We start from the raw sequence: 15,000 nt of genomic DNA, 5'->3' as shown, positions 1-15,000 counted from the left end.
GAACGAGAGAGAAAACGAGAGAGAAAACGAGAGAGAAAACGAGAGAGAAAACGAGAGAGAAAACGAGAGAGAAAACGAGAGAGAGAGAGAGAGAGAACGAGAGAGAGAGAGAACGAGAGAGAGAGAGAGAGAACGAGAGAGAGAGAGAGAGCAAACCAGGGAACGAGAGCAAACGAGAGCAAGCGAGCGAAAGAACGATGCAGAGCGAGCGAAAGAATGCGAGCGAGAGAACGCGAGCAAACCCGAGAACGAGAGCAAACCAAAGAGAACGAGAGAGTGCGAACGAGAGCGAGCGAACGAGAGCAAACCCGAGAACGAGAGCGAGAACGAGAGCGAGAGCGAGAACGAAAGCGAACTAGAGAACGAAAGCGAACTAGAGAACGAAAGCGAGCGAATGAGAGCAAACCAGGGAATGAGAGCGAGAGAGAACAAGAGCAAACCAGAGAACGAGAACGAAAGAAAACGAGAGAGAAAACCAGAGAGAACGAGAGAGAGCGAGCGAGAGCAAACCCGAGAACGAGAACGAGAGCAAACGAGAGTGAGCGAAAGAACGAGAGAGAGCGAGCGAATGAGAGCAAGCGAGCGAGAGAACGAGAGCGGGTGAGAGAACGAGAGCAAACCCGAGAGCGAGAGAGAGAACGCGAGCGAGAGAACGAGAACGCGAGAACGAAAACGAGAGAGAAAACGAGAACGCGACAACGAAAACGAGAGAGAAAACGAGAGAGCGAGAGAACGAGAGAGCGAGAGAACGAGAGAACGAGAGAGCGAGAGAACGAGAGAGCGAGAGAACGAGAGAGCGAGAGAACGAGAGAGCGAGAGAACGAGAGAGCGAGAGAACGAGAGCGAGAGAACGAGAGCGAGAGAACGAGAGCGAGAGAACGAGAGCGAGAGAGCGAGAGCGAGAGAGCGAGAGCGAGAGAACGAGAGCGAGAGAACGAGAGCGAGAGAGAGCGAAAGCGAACCAGAGAACGAGAGCGAGTGAGCGAGAGCGAGTGAGCGAGAGCGAGAGCGAGTGAGCTAGTGAGCGAGAGAGAGAGCGAGAGAGCGAGTGAGCGAGAGAGAGAGCGAGAGAGCGAGAGCGAGAGAGCGAGAGAGCGAGAGAGCGAGAGAGCGAGAGCGAGAGAGCGAGAGAGCGAGAGCGAGAGAGCGAGAGAGCGAGAGAGCGAGAGAGCGAGAGAGCGAGCGCGAGAGCGAGAGAGCGAGCGCGAGAGCGAGAGAGCGAGCGCGAGAGCGAGAGAGCGAGCGCGAGAGCGAGAGAGCGAGAGAGCGAGCGCGAGAGCGAGAGAGCGAGCGCGAGAGCGAGAGAGCGAGAGAGAGAGCGAGAGAGCGAGCGCGAGAGAGCGAGAGCGAGAGCGAGAGAGCGAGAGCGAGAGAGCGAGCGCGAGAGCGCGAGCGCGAGAGAGCGAGAGAGCGAGAGAGCGAGAGAGCGAGAGAGCGAGAGAGCGAGCGCGAGAGCGAGAGCGAGAGCGAGAGCGAGAGAGCGAGAGCGAGAGAGCGAGCGCGAGAGCGAGAGCGAGAGAGCGAGCGCGAGAGCGAGAGAGCGAGCGCGAGAGCGAGAGAGCGAGCGCGAGAGCGAGAGAGCGCGAGAGAGCGAGCGCGAGAGCGCGAGAGCGAGAGCGAGAGAGTGAGCGCGAGAGCGAGAGAGCGAGCGCGAGAGCGAGAGCGAGAGAGCGAGCGCGAGAGCGAGAGCGAGAGCGAGAGAGCGAGCGCGAGAGCGAGAGCGAGAGAGTGAGCGCGAGAGCGAGAGCGAGAGAGTGAGCGCGAGAAAACCAGAGAGCGAGAGAGAAAGAGCGAGAGAGAGAGAGAACGAGAGAGAGAGAGAACGAGAGAGAGAGAGAACGAGAGAGAGAGAACGAGAGAGAGAGAACGAGAGCGCGAACGAGAGCAGACGAGAGCGCGAACGAGAGCAGACGAGAGCGCGAACGAGAGCAGACGAGAGCGCGAACGAGAGCAGACGAGAGCGCGAACGAGAGCAGACGAGAGAGCGAACGAGAGCAGACGAGAGCGAGCGAGCGAAAGAACGAGAGCGAGCGAGCGAAAGAACGAGAGCGAGCGAGCGAAAGAACGAGAGCGAGCGAGAGAACGTGAGCAAACCCGAGAACGAGAGCGAGAGAACGAGAACGAGAATGAGAGCGAGAACGAGAGAGCGAACGAGAGCAGACGAGAGAGCGAACGAGAGCAGACGAGAGAGCGAACGAGAGCAGACGAGAGAGCGAACGAGAGCAGACGAGAGAGCGAGCGAGCGAAAGAACGAGAGCGAGCGAGCGAAAGAATGAGAGCGAGCGAGCGAAAGAACGAGAGCGAGCAAGAGAACGTGAGCAAACCCGAGAACGAGAGCGAGAGAACGAGAGCGAGAACGAGAGAGTGGACGAGAGCGAGAGGACGAGAGCGAGAGGACGAGAGCGAGAGGACGAGAGCGAGAGGACGAGAGCGAGAGGACGAGAGCGAGAGGACGAGAGCGAGAGGACGAGAGCGATAGAGAGAGGACGAGAGCGATAGAGAGAGGACGAGAGCGAGAGAGAGAGGACGAGAGCGAGAGAGAGAGGACGAGAGCGAGAGAGAGAGGACGAGAGCGAGAGAGAGAGGACGAGAGCGAGAGAGAGAGGACGAGAGCGAGAGAGAGGACGAGAGCGAGAACGAAAGAAAACGAGAGAAAACCAGAGAGAACGAGAGAGAGAACGAGAGAGAGAACGAGAGAGAGAACGAGAGAGAGAACGAGAGAGAGAACCAGAGAAAACCAGAGAGAACGAGAGAGAGAACGAGAGAGAGAACGAGAGAGAGAACGAGAGAGAGAACGAGAGAGAGAACGAGAGAGAGAACGAGAGAGAGAACGCGAGTGAACGAGAGAGAAAACCAGAGAGAACGCGAGTGAACCAGAGAGAAAACCAGAGAGAACGAGAGAGAAAACCAGAGAGAAAACCAGAGAGAACGAGAGAGAAAACCAGAGAGAACGAGAGAGAACGAGAGAGAACGAGAGAGAACGAGAGAGAACGAGAGAGAAAACCAGAGAGAACGAGAGAGAAAACCAGAGAGTGAACGAGAGAGTGAACGAGAGAGTGAACGAGAGAGTGAACGAGAGAGTGAACGAGAGAGTGAACGAGAGAGAAAACCAGAGAGAACGAGAGAGAAAACCAGAGAGAACGAGAGAGAACCAGAGAGCGAGAGAGAACGAGAGAAAACCAAAGAACGAGAGAGAACCAGAGAATGAGAGAGCGCGAGCAAACCCGAGAACGAGAGAGAAAACGAGAGAGAAAACGAGAGAGAAAACGAGAGAGAAAACGAGAGAGAAAACGAGAGAGAAAACGAGAGAGCGTGAGCAAACCCGAGAATGAGAACGTGAGCGAACGAGAGAGACCGAGAGCAAAACGAGAGAACGTGAGCGAGAGAGACCGAGAGCAAAACGAGAGAACGAGAGCGAGAGAGACCGAGAGCAAAACGAGAGAACGAGAGCGAGAGAGACCGAGAGCAAAACGAGAGAACGAGAGCGAGAGAGAACCAGAGAACGAGATCGAGAGAGAAAACCAGAGCAAACCAGAGAACGAGAGCGAGAGAAAACCAGAGAATGAGAGAGAGAGAGAAAACCAGAGAACGAGAGAGAGAGAGAAAACCAGAGAACGAGTGAGAGAGAACGAGAGAAAACCAGAGAATGAGAGAGAGAGAGAAAACCAGAGAACGAGAGAGAGAGAGAAAACCAGAGAACGAGTGAGAGAGAACGAGAGAAAACCAGAGAACGAGAGCGAGAGTGACCGAGAGAAAACCAGAGAACGAGAGCGAGAGAGACCGAGAGAAAACCAGAGAATGAGAGAGAACGAGAGCAAAACCAGAGAACGAGAGAGAACGAGAGAAAACCAGAGAACGAGAGAAAACCAGAGAACGAGAGCGAGAGTGACCGAGAGAAAACCAGAGAACGAGAGCGAGAGAGACCGAGAGAAAACCAGAGAACGAGAACGAGAGAGACCGAGAGCAAAACCAGAGAACGAGAGAGACCGAGAGCAAAACCAGAGAACGAGAGCGAGAGAGAAAACCAGAGAACGAGAGCGAGAGAGAAAACCAGAGAACGAGAGCGAGAGAGAAAACCAGAGAACGAGAGCGAGAGAGAAAACCAGAGAACGAGAGCGAGAGAGAAAACCAGAGAACGAGAGCGAGAGAGAAAACCAGAGAACGAGAGCGAGAGTGACCGAGAGAAAACCAGAGAACGAGAGAGACCGAGAGAAAAACAGATAACGAGAACAAGAGAGACCGAGAGAAAACCAGAGAACGCGAACGAGAGAGACCGAGAGAAAACCAGGGAACGAGAACGAGAGAGACCGAGAGAAAACCAGGGAACGAGAACGAGAGAGACCGAGAGAAAACCAGAGAACGAGAGCGAGAGAGACCGAGAGCAAAACCAGAGAACGAGAGCGAGAGAGACCGAGAGCAAAACCAGAGAGCGAGAGCGAACGAGAGAAAACCAGAGAGAACGAGAGCGAGCGAACGAGCAAACGAGACCAAACCCGAGAACAAGAGAGAGAACGAGAGAGCGAGAGCGAGAGCAAACCAGAGAATGAGAACGAGAGAAAACCAGAGAGAACGAGAGCGAGCGAACGAGCAAACGAGAGCAAACCCGAGAACGAGAGAGAGAATGAGTGCAAACCAGAGAATGAGAACGAGAGAAAACCAGAGAGAACGAGAGCGAGCGAACCCGAGAACGAGAGAGAGAACGAGAGAAAACCAGAGACAGAGAGCGAGAGAGAACGAGAGAAAACCAGAGACCGAGAGAGAGAACGAGAGAAAACCAGAGACCGAGAGAGAGAACGAGAGAAAACCAGAGACCGAGAGAGAGAGAGAGAACGAGGGAGAGAGAGAGAACCAGAGAGAGAGAACCAGAGAACGAGAGCAAACGAGAGCGAGCAAGCGAAAGAACGAGGCAGAGCGAGCGAAAGAACGCGAGCAAGAGAACGCGAGCGAGAGAACGAGAACGCGAGAACGAAAACGAGAGAGAAAACGAGAACGCGAGAACGAAAACGAGAGAGAAAACGAGAACGCGAGAACGAAAACGAGAGAGAAAACGAGAACGCGAGCGAGAGAGAGAACGCGAGCGAGAGAGAGAACGCGAGCGAGAGAACGAGAACGCGAGCGAGAGAACGAGAACGCGAGAACGAAAACGAGAGAGAAAACGAGAGAGAGAGAGAGAGAACGAGAGAGAGAGAGAACGAGAGAGAGAGAGAGAACGAGAGAGAGAGAGAGAGAACGAGAGAGAGAGAGAGAGAACGAGAGAGAGAGAGCAAACCAGGGAACGAGAGCAAACGAGAGCAAGCGAGCGAAAGAACGATGCAGAGCGAGCGAACGAATGCGAGCGAGAGAACGCGAGCAAACCCGAGAACGAGAGCAAACCAAAGAGAACGAGAGAGTGCGAACGAGAGCGAGCGAACGAGAGCAAACCCGAGAACGAGAGCGAGAGCGAGAGCGAGAGCGAGAACGAAAGCGAACTAGAGAACGAAAGCGAACTAGAGAACGAAAGCGAACTAGAGAACGAAAGCGAACTAGAGAACGAAAGCGAACTAGAGAACGAAAGCGAGCGAATGAGAGCAAACCAGGGAATGAGAGCGAGAGAGAACAAGAGCAAACCAGAGAACGAGAACGAAAGAAAACGAGAGAGAAAACCAGAGAGAACGAGAGAGAGCGAGCGAGAGCAAACCCGAGAACGAGAACGAGAGCAAACGAGAGTGAGCGAAAGAACGAGAGAGAGCGAGCGAATGAGAGCAAGCGAGCGAGAGAACGAGAGCGGGCGAGAGAACGAGAGCAAACCCGAGAGCGAGAGAGAGAACGCGAGCGAAAGAACGAGAACGCGAGAACAAAAACGAGAGAGAAAACGAGAACGCGAGAACGAAAACGAGGGAGAAAACGAGAGAGAGAGAACGAGAGAGAGAGAGAACGAGAGAGAGAGAGAACGAGAGAGAGAGAGAACGAGAGAGAGAGAGAACGAGAGAGCGAGAGAACGAGAGAGCGAGAGAACGAGAGCGAGAGAACGAGAGCGAGAGAACGAGAGAGAGAGAGAGCGAAAGCGAACCAGAGAACGAGAGCGAGTGAGCGAGTGAGCGAGAGAGAGAGCGAGAGAGAGAGCGCGAGAGCGCGAGAGAGCGAGAGAGAGAGCGCGAGAGCGAGAGAGAGAGCGCGAGAGCGAGAGAGAGAGCGCGAGAGCGAGAGAGAGAGCGCGAGAGCGAGAGAGAGAGCGCGAGAGCGAGAGAGTGAGCGCGAGAGAGAGAGAGAACGCGAGAGAGAGAGAGAACGCGAGCGAGAGAGAGAACGCGAGCGAGAGAGAGAACGCGAGCGAGAGAGAGAACGCGAGCGAGAGAGAGAACGCGAGCGAGAGAGAACGAGAACGCGAGAATGAAAACGAGAGAGAAAACGAGAGAGAGAGAGAACGAGAGAGAGAGAGAACGAGAGAGAGAGAGAACGAGAGAGAGAGAGAACGAGAGAGAGAGAGCAAACCAGGGAACGAGAGCAAACGAGAGCAAGCGAGCGAAAGAACGATGCAGAGCGAGCGAAAGAATGCGAGAGAGAGAACGCGAGCGAGAGAGAGAACGCGAGCGAGAGAGAGAACGCGAGCGAGAGAGAGAACGCGAGCGAGAGAGAGAACGCGAGCGAGAGAGAACGAGAACGCGAGAATGAAAACGAGAGAGAAAACGAGAGAGAGAGAGAGAACGAGAGAGAGAGAGAACGAGAGAGAGAGAGAACGAGAGAGAGAGAGAGAGAACGAGAGAGAGAGAGCAAACCAGGGAACGAGAGCAAACGAGAGCAAGCGAGCGAAAGAACGATGCAGAGCGAGCGAAAGAATGCGAGCGAGAGAACGCGAGCAAACCCGAGAACGAGAGCAAACCAGAGAGAACGAGAGAGCGCGAACGAGAGCGAGCGAACGAGAGCAAACCCGAGAACGAGAGCGAGAACGAAAGCGAACTAGAGAACGAAAGCGAACTAGAGAACGAAAGCGAGCGAATGAGAGCAAACCAGGGAATTAGAGCGAGAGAGAACAAGAGCAAACCAGAGAACGAGAACGAAAGAAAACCAGAGAGAAAACCAGAGAGAACGAGAGAGAGCGAGCGAGAGCAAACCCAAGAACGAGAACGAGAGCAAACGAGAGTGAGCGAAAGAACGAGAGAGAGCGAGCGAATGAGAGCAAGCGAGCGAGAGAACGAGAGCGGGCGAGAGAACGAGAGCAAACCCGAGAGCGAGAGAACGAGAACGCGAGAACGAAAACGAGAGAGAAAACGAGAACGCGAGAACGAAAACGAGAGAGAAAACGAGAGAGAGAGAGAACGAGAGAGAGAGAGAACGAGAGAGAGAGAGAACGAGAGAGAGAGAGAACGAGAGCGAGAGAACGAGAGAGAGAGAACGAGAGAGAGAGAGCGAAAGCGAACCAGAGAACGGGAGCGAGTGAGCGAGAGCGAGAGAGTGAGCGAGTGAGCGAGTGAGCGAGAGAGAGAGCGAGAGTGAGCGCGAGAGCGAGAGAGTGAGCGCGAGAGCGAGAGCGAGAGAGTGAGCGCGAGAGCGAGAGCGAGAGCGAGAGCGTGAGCGCGAGAGCGAGAGAGTGAGCGCGAGAGCGAGAGCGAGAGTGAGCGCGAGAAAACCAGAGAGCGAGAGAGAGAGAACGAGAGAGAGAGAGCGAGAGAGAGAGAACGAGAGAGAGAGAACGAGAGAGAGAGAGCGAGAGAGAGAGAACGAGAGAGAGAGAACGAAAGAGAGAGAACGAGAGCGAGAGAACGAGAGAGAGAGAACGAGAGCGCGAACGAGAGCAGACGAGAGCGCGAACGAGAGCAGACGAGAGCGCGAACGAGAGCAGACGAGAGCGCGAACGAGAGCAGACGAGAGAGCGAACGAGAGCAGACGAGAGAGCGAACGAGAGCAGACGAGAGAGCGAACGAGAGCAGACGAGAGAGCGAACGAGAGCAGACGAGAGAGCGAACGAGAGCAGACGAGAGAGCGAACGAGAGCAGACGAGAGCGAGCGAGCGAAAGAACGAGAGCGAGCGAGCGAAAGAACGAGAGCGAGCGAGCGAAAGAACGAGAGCGAGCGAAAGAACGAGAGCAAATCCGAGAACGAGAGCGAGAGAACGAGAACGAGAGCGAGAGCGAGAGAGCAGACGAGAGAGCGAGAGCGAGAGAGCAGACGAGAGAGCGAGAGCGAGAGAGCAGACGAGAGAGCGAACGAGAGCAGACGAGAGAGCGAACGAGAGCAGACGAGAGAGCGAACGAGAGCAGACGAGAGAGCGAACGAGAGGAGACGAGAGAGCGAGAGAGCGAGAGAGCGAGAGAGCGAGAGAGCGAGAGAGCGAGAGAGCGAGAGAGCGAGCGCGAGAGCGAGAGCGAGAGAGCGAGAGAGCGAGAGAGCGAGAGAGCGAGAGCGAGAGAGTGAGCGCGAGAGCGAGAGCGCGAGCGCGAGCGCGAGAGCGCGAGAGAGCGAGCGCGAGAGCGAGAGAGCGCGAGAGAGCGAGCGCGAGAGCGCGAGAGCGAGAGCGAGAGAGTGAGCGCGAGAGCGAGAGCGAGAGAGCGAGCGCGAGAGCGAGAGCGAGAGCGAGAGAGCGAGCGCGAGAGCGAGAGAGTGAGCGCGAGAGCGAGAGAGTGAGCGCGAGAAAACCAGAGAGCGAGAGAGAAAGAGCGAGAGAGAAAGAGCGAGAGAGAGAGAGAGCGAGAGAGAGAGAGAACGAGAGAGAGAGAGAACGAGAGAGAGAGAGAACGAGAGAGAGAGAACGAGAGCGCGAACGAGAGCGCGAACGAGAGCGCGAACGAGAGCGCGAACGAGAGCGCGAACGAGAGCGCGAACGAGAGCGCGAACGAGAGCGCGAACGAGAGCGCGAACGAGAGAGCAAACGAGAGAGCAAACGAGAGCAGACGAGAGCAGACGAGAGCAGACGAGAGAGCGAACGAGAGCAGACGAGAGAGCGAACGAGAGCAGACGAGAGAGCGAACGAGAGCAGACGAGAGAGCGAACGAGAGCAGACGAGCGAGCGAACGAGAGCAGACGAGAGAGCGAACGAGAGCAGACGAGAGAGCGAACGAGAGCAGACGAGCGAGCGAACGAGAGCAGACGAGCGAGCGAACGAGAGCAGACGAGAGAGCGAACGAGAGCAGACGAGAGAGCGAACGAGAGCAGACGAGAGAGCGAGCGAGCGAAAGAACGAGAGCGAGCGAGCGAAAGAACGAGAGCGAGCAAGAGAACGTGAGCAAACCCGAGAACGAGAGCGAGAGAACGAGAGCGAGAATGAGAGAGTGGACGAGAGCGAGAGGACGAGAGCGAGAGGACGAGAGCGAGAGGACGAGAGCGAGAGGACGAGAGCGAGAGGACGAGAGCGAGAGGACGAGAGCGAGAGAGAGAGGACGAGAGCGATAGAGAGAGGACGAGAGCGAGAGAGAGAGGACGAGAGCGAGAGAGAGAGGACGAGAACGAGAGAGAGAGGACGAGAGCGAGAGAGAGAACGAGAGCGAGAGAGAGAACGAGAACGAGAACGAAAGAAAACGAGAGAAAACCAGAGAGAACGAGAGAGAGAACGAGAGAGAGAACGAGAGAGAGAACGAGAGAGAGAACGAGAGAGAGAACGAGAGAGAGAACGAGAGAGAGAACGAGAGAGAGAACGCGAGTGAACGAGAGAGAAAACCAGAGAAAACCAGAGAGAAAACCAGAGAGAACGAGAGAGAACGAGAGAGAACGAGAGAGAACGAGAGAGAAAACCAGAGAGAACGAGAGAGAAAACCAGAGAGTGAACGAGAGAGTGAACGAGAGAGTGAACGAGAGAGTGAACGAGAGAGTGAACGAGAGAGAAAACCAGAGAGAAAACCAGAGAGAACGAGAGAGAAAACCAGAGAGAACGAGAGAGAAAACCAGAGAGAACGAGAGAGAACCAGAGAGCGAGAGAGAACGAGAGAAAACCAAAGAACGAGAGAGAACCAGAGAATGAGAGAGCGCGAGCAAACCCGAGAACGAGAGAGAAAACGAGAGAGAAAACGAGAGAGAAAACGAGAGAGAAAACGAGAGAGAAAACCAGAGAGAAAACGAGAGAGAAAACGAGAGAGCGTGAGCAAACCCGAGAATGAGAACGAGAGAGAACGAGAGAGACCGAGAGCAAAACGAGAGAACGTGAGCGAGAGAGACCGAGAGCAAAACGAGAGAACGAGAGCGAGAGAGACCGAGAGCAAAACGAGAGAATGAGAGCGAGAGAGACCGAGAGCAAAACGAGAGAACGAGAGCGAGAGAGAACCAGAGAACGAGAGCGAGAGAGAAAACCAGAGCAAACCAGAGAACGAGAGCGAGAGAGAAAACCAGAGAACGAGTGAGAGAGAACGAGAGAAAACCAGAGAACGAGAGCGAGAGTGACCGAGAGAAAACCAGAGAACGAGAGCGAGAGAGACCGAGAGAAAACCAGAGAATGAGAGAGAACGAGAGCAAAACCAGAGAACGAGAGAGAACGAGAGAAAACCAGAGAACGAGAGCGAGAGTGACCGAGAGAAAACCAGAGAACGAGAGCGAGAGAGACCGAGAGAAAACCAGAGAACGAGAGCGAGAGAGACCGAGAGAAAACCAGAGAACGAGAGCGAGAGAGACCGAGACCAAATCCAGAGAACGAGAGAGACCGAGAGCAAAACCAGAGAACGAGAGCGAGAGAGAAAACCAGAGAACGAGAGCGAGAGAGAAAACCAGAGAACGAGAGCGAGAGAGAAAACCAGAGAACGAGAGCGAGAGAGAAAACCAGAGAACGAGAGCGAGAGAGAAAACCAGAGAACGAGAGCGAGAGAGAAAACCAGAGAACGAGAACGAGAGAGACCGAGAGAAAACCAGGGAACGCGAACGAGAGAGACCGAGAGAAAACCAGGGAACGAGAACGAGAGAGACCGAGAGAAAACCAGGGAACGAGAACGAGAGAGACCGAGAGAAAACCAGAGAACGACAGCGAGAGAGACCGAGAGCAAAACCAGAGAACGAGAGCGAGAGAGACCGAGAGCAAAACCAGAGAGCGAGAGCGAACGAGAGAAAACCAGAGAGAACGAGAGCGAGCGAACGAGCAAACGAGAGCAAACCCGAGAACAAGAGAGAGAACGAGAGAGCGAGAGCGAGAGCAAACCAGAGAATGAGAACGAGAGAAAACCAGAGAGAACGAGAGCGAGCGAACGAGCAAACGAGAGCAAACCCGAGAACGAGAGAGAGAATGAGTGCAAACCAGAGAATGAGAACGAGAGAAAACCAGAGAATGAGAACGAGAGAAAACCAGAGAGAACGAGAGCGAGCGAACCCGAGAACGAGAGAGAGAACGAGAGAAAACCAGAGACAGAGAGCGAGAGAGAACGAGAGAAAACCAGAGACCGAGAGAGAGAACGAGAGAAAACCAGAGACCGAGAGAGAGAACGAGAGAAAACCAGAGACCGAGAGAGAGAGAGAGAACGAGGGAGAGAGAGAGAACCAGAGAGAGAGAACCAGAGAACGAGAGCAAACGAGAGCGAGCAAGCGAAAGAACGAGGCAGAGCGAGCGAAAGAACGCGAGCAAGAGAACGCGAGCGAGAGAACGAGAACGCGAGAACGAAAACGAGAGAGAAAACGAGAACGCGAGAACGAAAACGAGAGAGAAAACGAGAACGCGAGAACGAAAACGAGAGAGAAAACGAGAACGCGAGCGAGAGAGAGAACGCGAGCGAGAGAGAGAACGCGAGCAAGAGAATGAGAACGCGAGCGAGAGAACGAGAACGCGAGCGAGAGAACGAGAACGCGAGAACGAAAACGAGAGAGAAAACGAGAGAGAGAGAGAGAACGAGAGAGAGAGAGAGAACGAGAGAGAGAGAGAGAGAACGAGAGAGAGAGAGAGAGAACGAGAGAGAGAGAGAGAGAACGAGAGAGAGAGAGAGAGAACGAGAGAGAGAGAGCAAACCAGGGAACGAGAGCAAACGAGAGCAAGCGAGCGAAAGAACGATGCAGAGCGAGCGAACGAATGCGAGCGAGAGAACGCGAGCAAACCCGAGAACGAGAGCAAACCAAAGAGAACGAGAGAGTGCGAACGAGAGCGAGCGAACGAGAGCAAACCCGAGAGCGAGAGCGAGAGCGAGAACGAAAGCGAACTAGAGAACGAAAGCGAACTAGAGAACGAGAGCGCGAGAGCGAGAGAGAGAGCGCGAGAGCGAGAGAGAGAGCGCGAGAGCGAGAGAGAGAGCGCGAGCAAACCCGAGAACGAGAGCAAACCAAAGAGAACGAGAGAGTGCGAACGAGAGCGAGCGAACGAGAGCAAACCCGAGAGCGAGAGAGAGAACGCGAGCGAAAGAACGAGAACGCGACAACAAAAACGAGAGAGAAAACGAGAACGCGAGAACGAAAACGAGAGAGAAAACGAGAGAGAGAGAACGAGAGAGAGAGAGAACGAGAGCGAGAGAGAGCGAAAGCGAACCAGAGAACGAGAGCGCGAGAGCGAGAGAGAGAGCGCGAGAGCGAGAGAGAGAGCGCGAGAGCGAGAGAGAGAGCGCGAGAGCGAGAGAGAGAGCGCGAGAGCGAGAGAGAGAGCGCGAGAGCGAGAGAGAGAACGCGAGAGAGAGAGAGAACGCGAGAGAGAGAGAGAACGCGAGAGAGAGAGAGAACGCGAGAGAGAGAGAGAACGCGAGAGAGAGAGAGAACGCGAGCGAGAGAGAACGCGAGCGAGAGAGAACGCGAGCGAGAGAACGAGAACGCGAGAATGAAAACGAGAGAGAAAACGAGAGAGAGAGAGAGAGAACGAGAGAGAGAGAGAACGAGAGAGAGAGAGAACGAGAGAGAGAGAGAACGAGAGAGAGAGAGAACGAGAGAGAGAGAGAGAGAACGAGAGAGAGAGAGCAAACCAGGGAACGAGAGCAAACGAGAGCAAGCGAGCGAAAGAACGATGCAGAGCGAGCGAAAGAATGCGAGCGAGAGAACGCGAGCAAACCCGAGAACGAGAGCAAACCAGAGAGAACGAGAGAGCGCGAACGAGAGCGAGCGAACGAGAGCAAACCCGAGAACGAGAGCGAGAACGAAAGCGAACTAGAGAACGAAAGCGAACTAGAGAACGAAAGCGAACTAGAGAACGAAAGCGAGCGAATGAGAGCAAACCAGGGAATGAGAGCGAGAGAGAACAAGAGCAAACCAGAGAACGAGAACGAAAGAAAACGAGAGAGAAAACCAGAGAGAACGAGAGAGAGCGAGCGAGAGCAAACCCGAGAACGAGAACGAGAGCAAACGAGAGTGAGCGAAAGAACGAGAGAGAGCGAGCGAATGAGAGCAAGCGAGCGAGAGAACGAGAGCGGGCGAGAGAACGAGAGCAAACCCGAGAGCGAGAGAACGAGAACGCGAGAACGAAAACGAGAGAGAAAACGAGAACGCGAGAACGAAAACGAGAGAGAAAACGAGAGAGAGAGAGAACGAGAGAGAGAGAGAACGAGAGAGAGAGAGAACGAGAGAGAGAGAGAACGAGAGCGAGAGAGAACGAGAGCGAGAGAGAACGAGAGAGAGAGAACGAGAGCGAGAGAACGAGAGCGAGAGAACGAGAGCGAGAGAGCGAAAGCGAACCAGAGAACGGGAGCGAGTGAGCGAGAGCGAGAGAGTGAGCGAGTGAGCGAGTGAGCGAGAGAGAGAGCGAGAGTGAGCGCGAGAGCGAGAGAGTGAGCGCGAGAGCGAGAGCGAGAGAGTGAGCGCGAGAGCGAGAGCGAGAGAGTGAGCGCGAGAGCGAGAGCGAGAGAGTGAGCGCGAGAGCGAGAGCGAGAGCGTGAGCGCGAGAGCGAGAGAGTGAGCGCGAGAGCGAGAGAGTGAGCGCGAGAGCGAGAGCGAGAGAGTGAGCGCGAGAAAACCAGAGAGCGAGAGAGAGAGAACGAGAGAGAGCGAGAGAGAGAGAGCGAGAGAGAGAGAGCGAGAGAGAGAGAACGAGAGAGAGAGAACGAGAGCAGACGAGAGCGCGAACGAGAGCAGACGAGAGCGCGAACGAGAGCAGACGAGAGCGCGAACGAGAGCAGACGAGAGCGCGAACGAGAGCAGACGAGAGCGCGAACGAGAGCAGACGAGAGCGCGAACGAGAGCAGACGAGAGCGCGAACGAGAGCAGACGAGAGCGCGAACGAGAGCAGACGAGAGCGCGAACGAGAGCAGACGAGAGCGCGAACGAGAGCAGACGAGAGCGCGAACGAGAGCAGACGAGAGCGCGAACGAGAGCAGACGAGAGCAGACGAGAGCGCGAACGAGAGCAGACGAGAGCAGACGAGAGCGCGAACGAGAGCAGACGAGAGAGCGAACGAGAGCAGACGAGAGTGCGAACGAGAGCAGACGAGAGAGCGAACGAGAGCAGACGAGAGCGAGCGAGCGAAAGAACGAGAGCGAGCGAGCGAAAGAACGAGAGCGAGCGAGCGAAAGAACGAGAGCAAATCCGAGAACGAGAGCGAGAGAACGAGAACGAGAGCGAGAGCGAGAGAGCAGACGAGAGAGCGAGAGCGAGAGAGCAGACGAGAGAGCGAGAGCGAGAGAGCAGACGAGAGAGCGAGAGCGAGAGAGCAGACGAGAGAGCGAACGAGAGCAGACGAGAGAGCGAACGAGAGCAGACGAGAGCGCGAACGAGCGAAAGAACGAGAGCGAGCGAGCGAAAGAACGAGAGTGAGCAAACCCGAGAACGAGAACGAGAGAGTGGACGAGAGAGTGGACGAGAGAGAGAGGACGAGAGCGAGAGAGAGAGGACGAGAGAACGAGAACGAGAGAACGAGAACGAGAGAACGAGAACGAGAGAGTGGACGAGAGAGTGGACGAGAGAGTGGACGAGAGAGTGGACGAGAGAGTGGACGAGAGAGTGGACGAGAGAGAGGACGAGAGAGAGGACGAGAGCGAGAGAGAGAGGACGAGAGCGAGAGAGAGAGGACGAGAGCGAGAGAGAGAGGACGAGAGCGAGAGAGAGAGGACGAGAGCGAGAGAGAGAGGACGAGAGCGAGAGAGAGAGGACGAGAGCGAGAGAGAGAGGACGAGAGCGAGAGAGAGTGGACGAGAGCGAGAGAGAGAACGA

The 15,000-nt window shown here is 55.2% G+C and overlaps 3 protein-coding genes across 5 annotated transcripts in view; 2 read left to right on the top strand and 1 right to left on the bottom strand.

Annotated features, from left to right (window-relative positions):
* LOC137380443 (trichohyalin-like) overlaps positions 1–8,301 on the top strand; it is a gene marked incomplete at both ends in the record, with an annotated part of 9,020 nt that extends 719 nt beyond the window's left edge. The window contains 7 exons of the mRNA XM_068052372.1: positions 22–186; positions 714–892; positions 1,096–1,170; positions 2,672–2,836; positions 5,317–5,859; positions 6,803–7,119; positions 8,251–8,301. Of these exons, the coding sequence (XP_067908473.1) occupies positions 22–186; positions 714–892; positions 1,096–1,170; positions 2,672–2,836; positions 5,317–5,859; positions 6,803–7,119; positions 8,251–8,301 (1,495 nt within the window). The remainder of the gene's footprint in view (positions 1–21; positions 187–713; positions 893–1,095; positions 1,171–2,671; positions 2,837–5,316; positions 5,860–6,802; positions 7,120–8,250) is intronic.
* The window catches only part of LOC137380227 (ubiquitin-like modifier-activating enzyme 1), a 360,351-nt gene that overhangs the window by 269,600 nt on the left and 75,751 nt on the right, over positions 1–15,000 (bottom strand). The window lies entirely within an intron of this gene.
* LOC137380442 (trichohyalin-like) overlaps positions 12,885–15,000 on the top strand; it is a 15,167-nt gene continuing 13,051 nt past the window's right edge. Inside the window, exons 1-2 of the mRNA XM_068052370.1 lie at positions 12,885–13,310; positions 13,431–13,546. Coding sequence (XP_067908471.1) covers positions 12,885–13,310; positions 13,431–13,546 — 542 coding nt within the window. The remainder of the gene's footprint in view (positions 13,311–13,430; positions 13,547–15,000) is intronic.

Source organism: Heterodontus francisci, chromosome 19 (assembly GCF_036365525.1).
Source record: "Heterodontus francisci isolate sHetFra1 chromosome 19, sHetFra1.hap1, whole genome shotgun sequence".
NCBI lineage: Eukaryota > Metazoa > Chordata > Chondrichthyes > Heterodontiformes > Heterodontidae > Heterodontus > Heterodontus francisci.
This window is presented reverse-complemented; position numbering and strand designations above follow the sequence as displayed.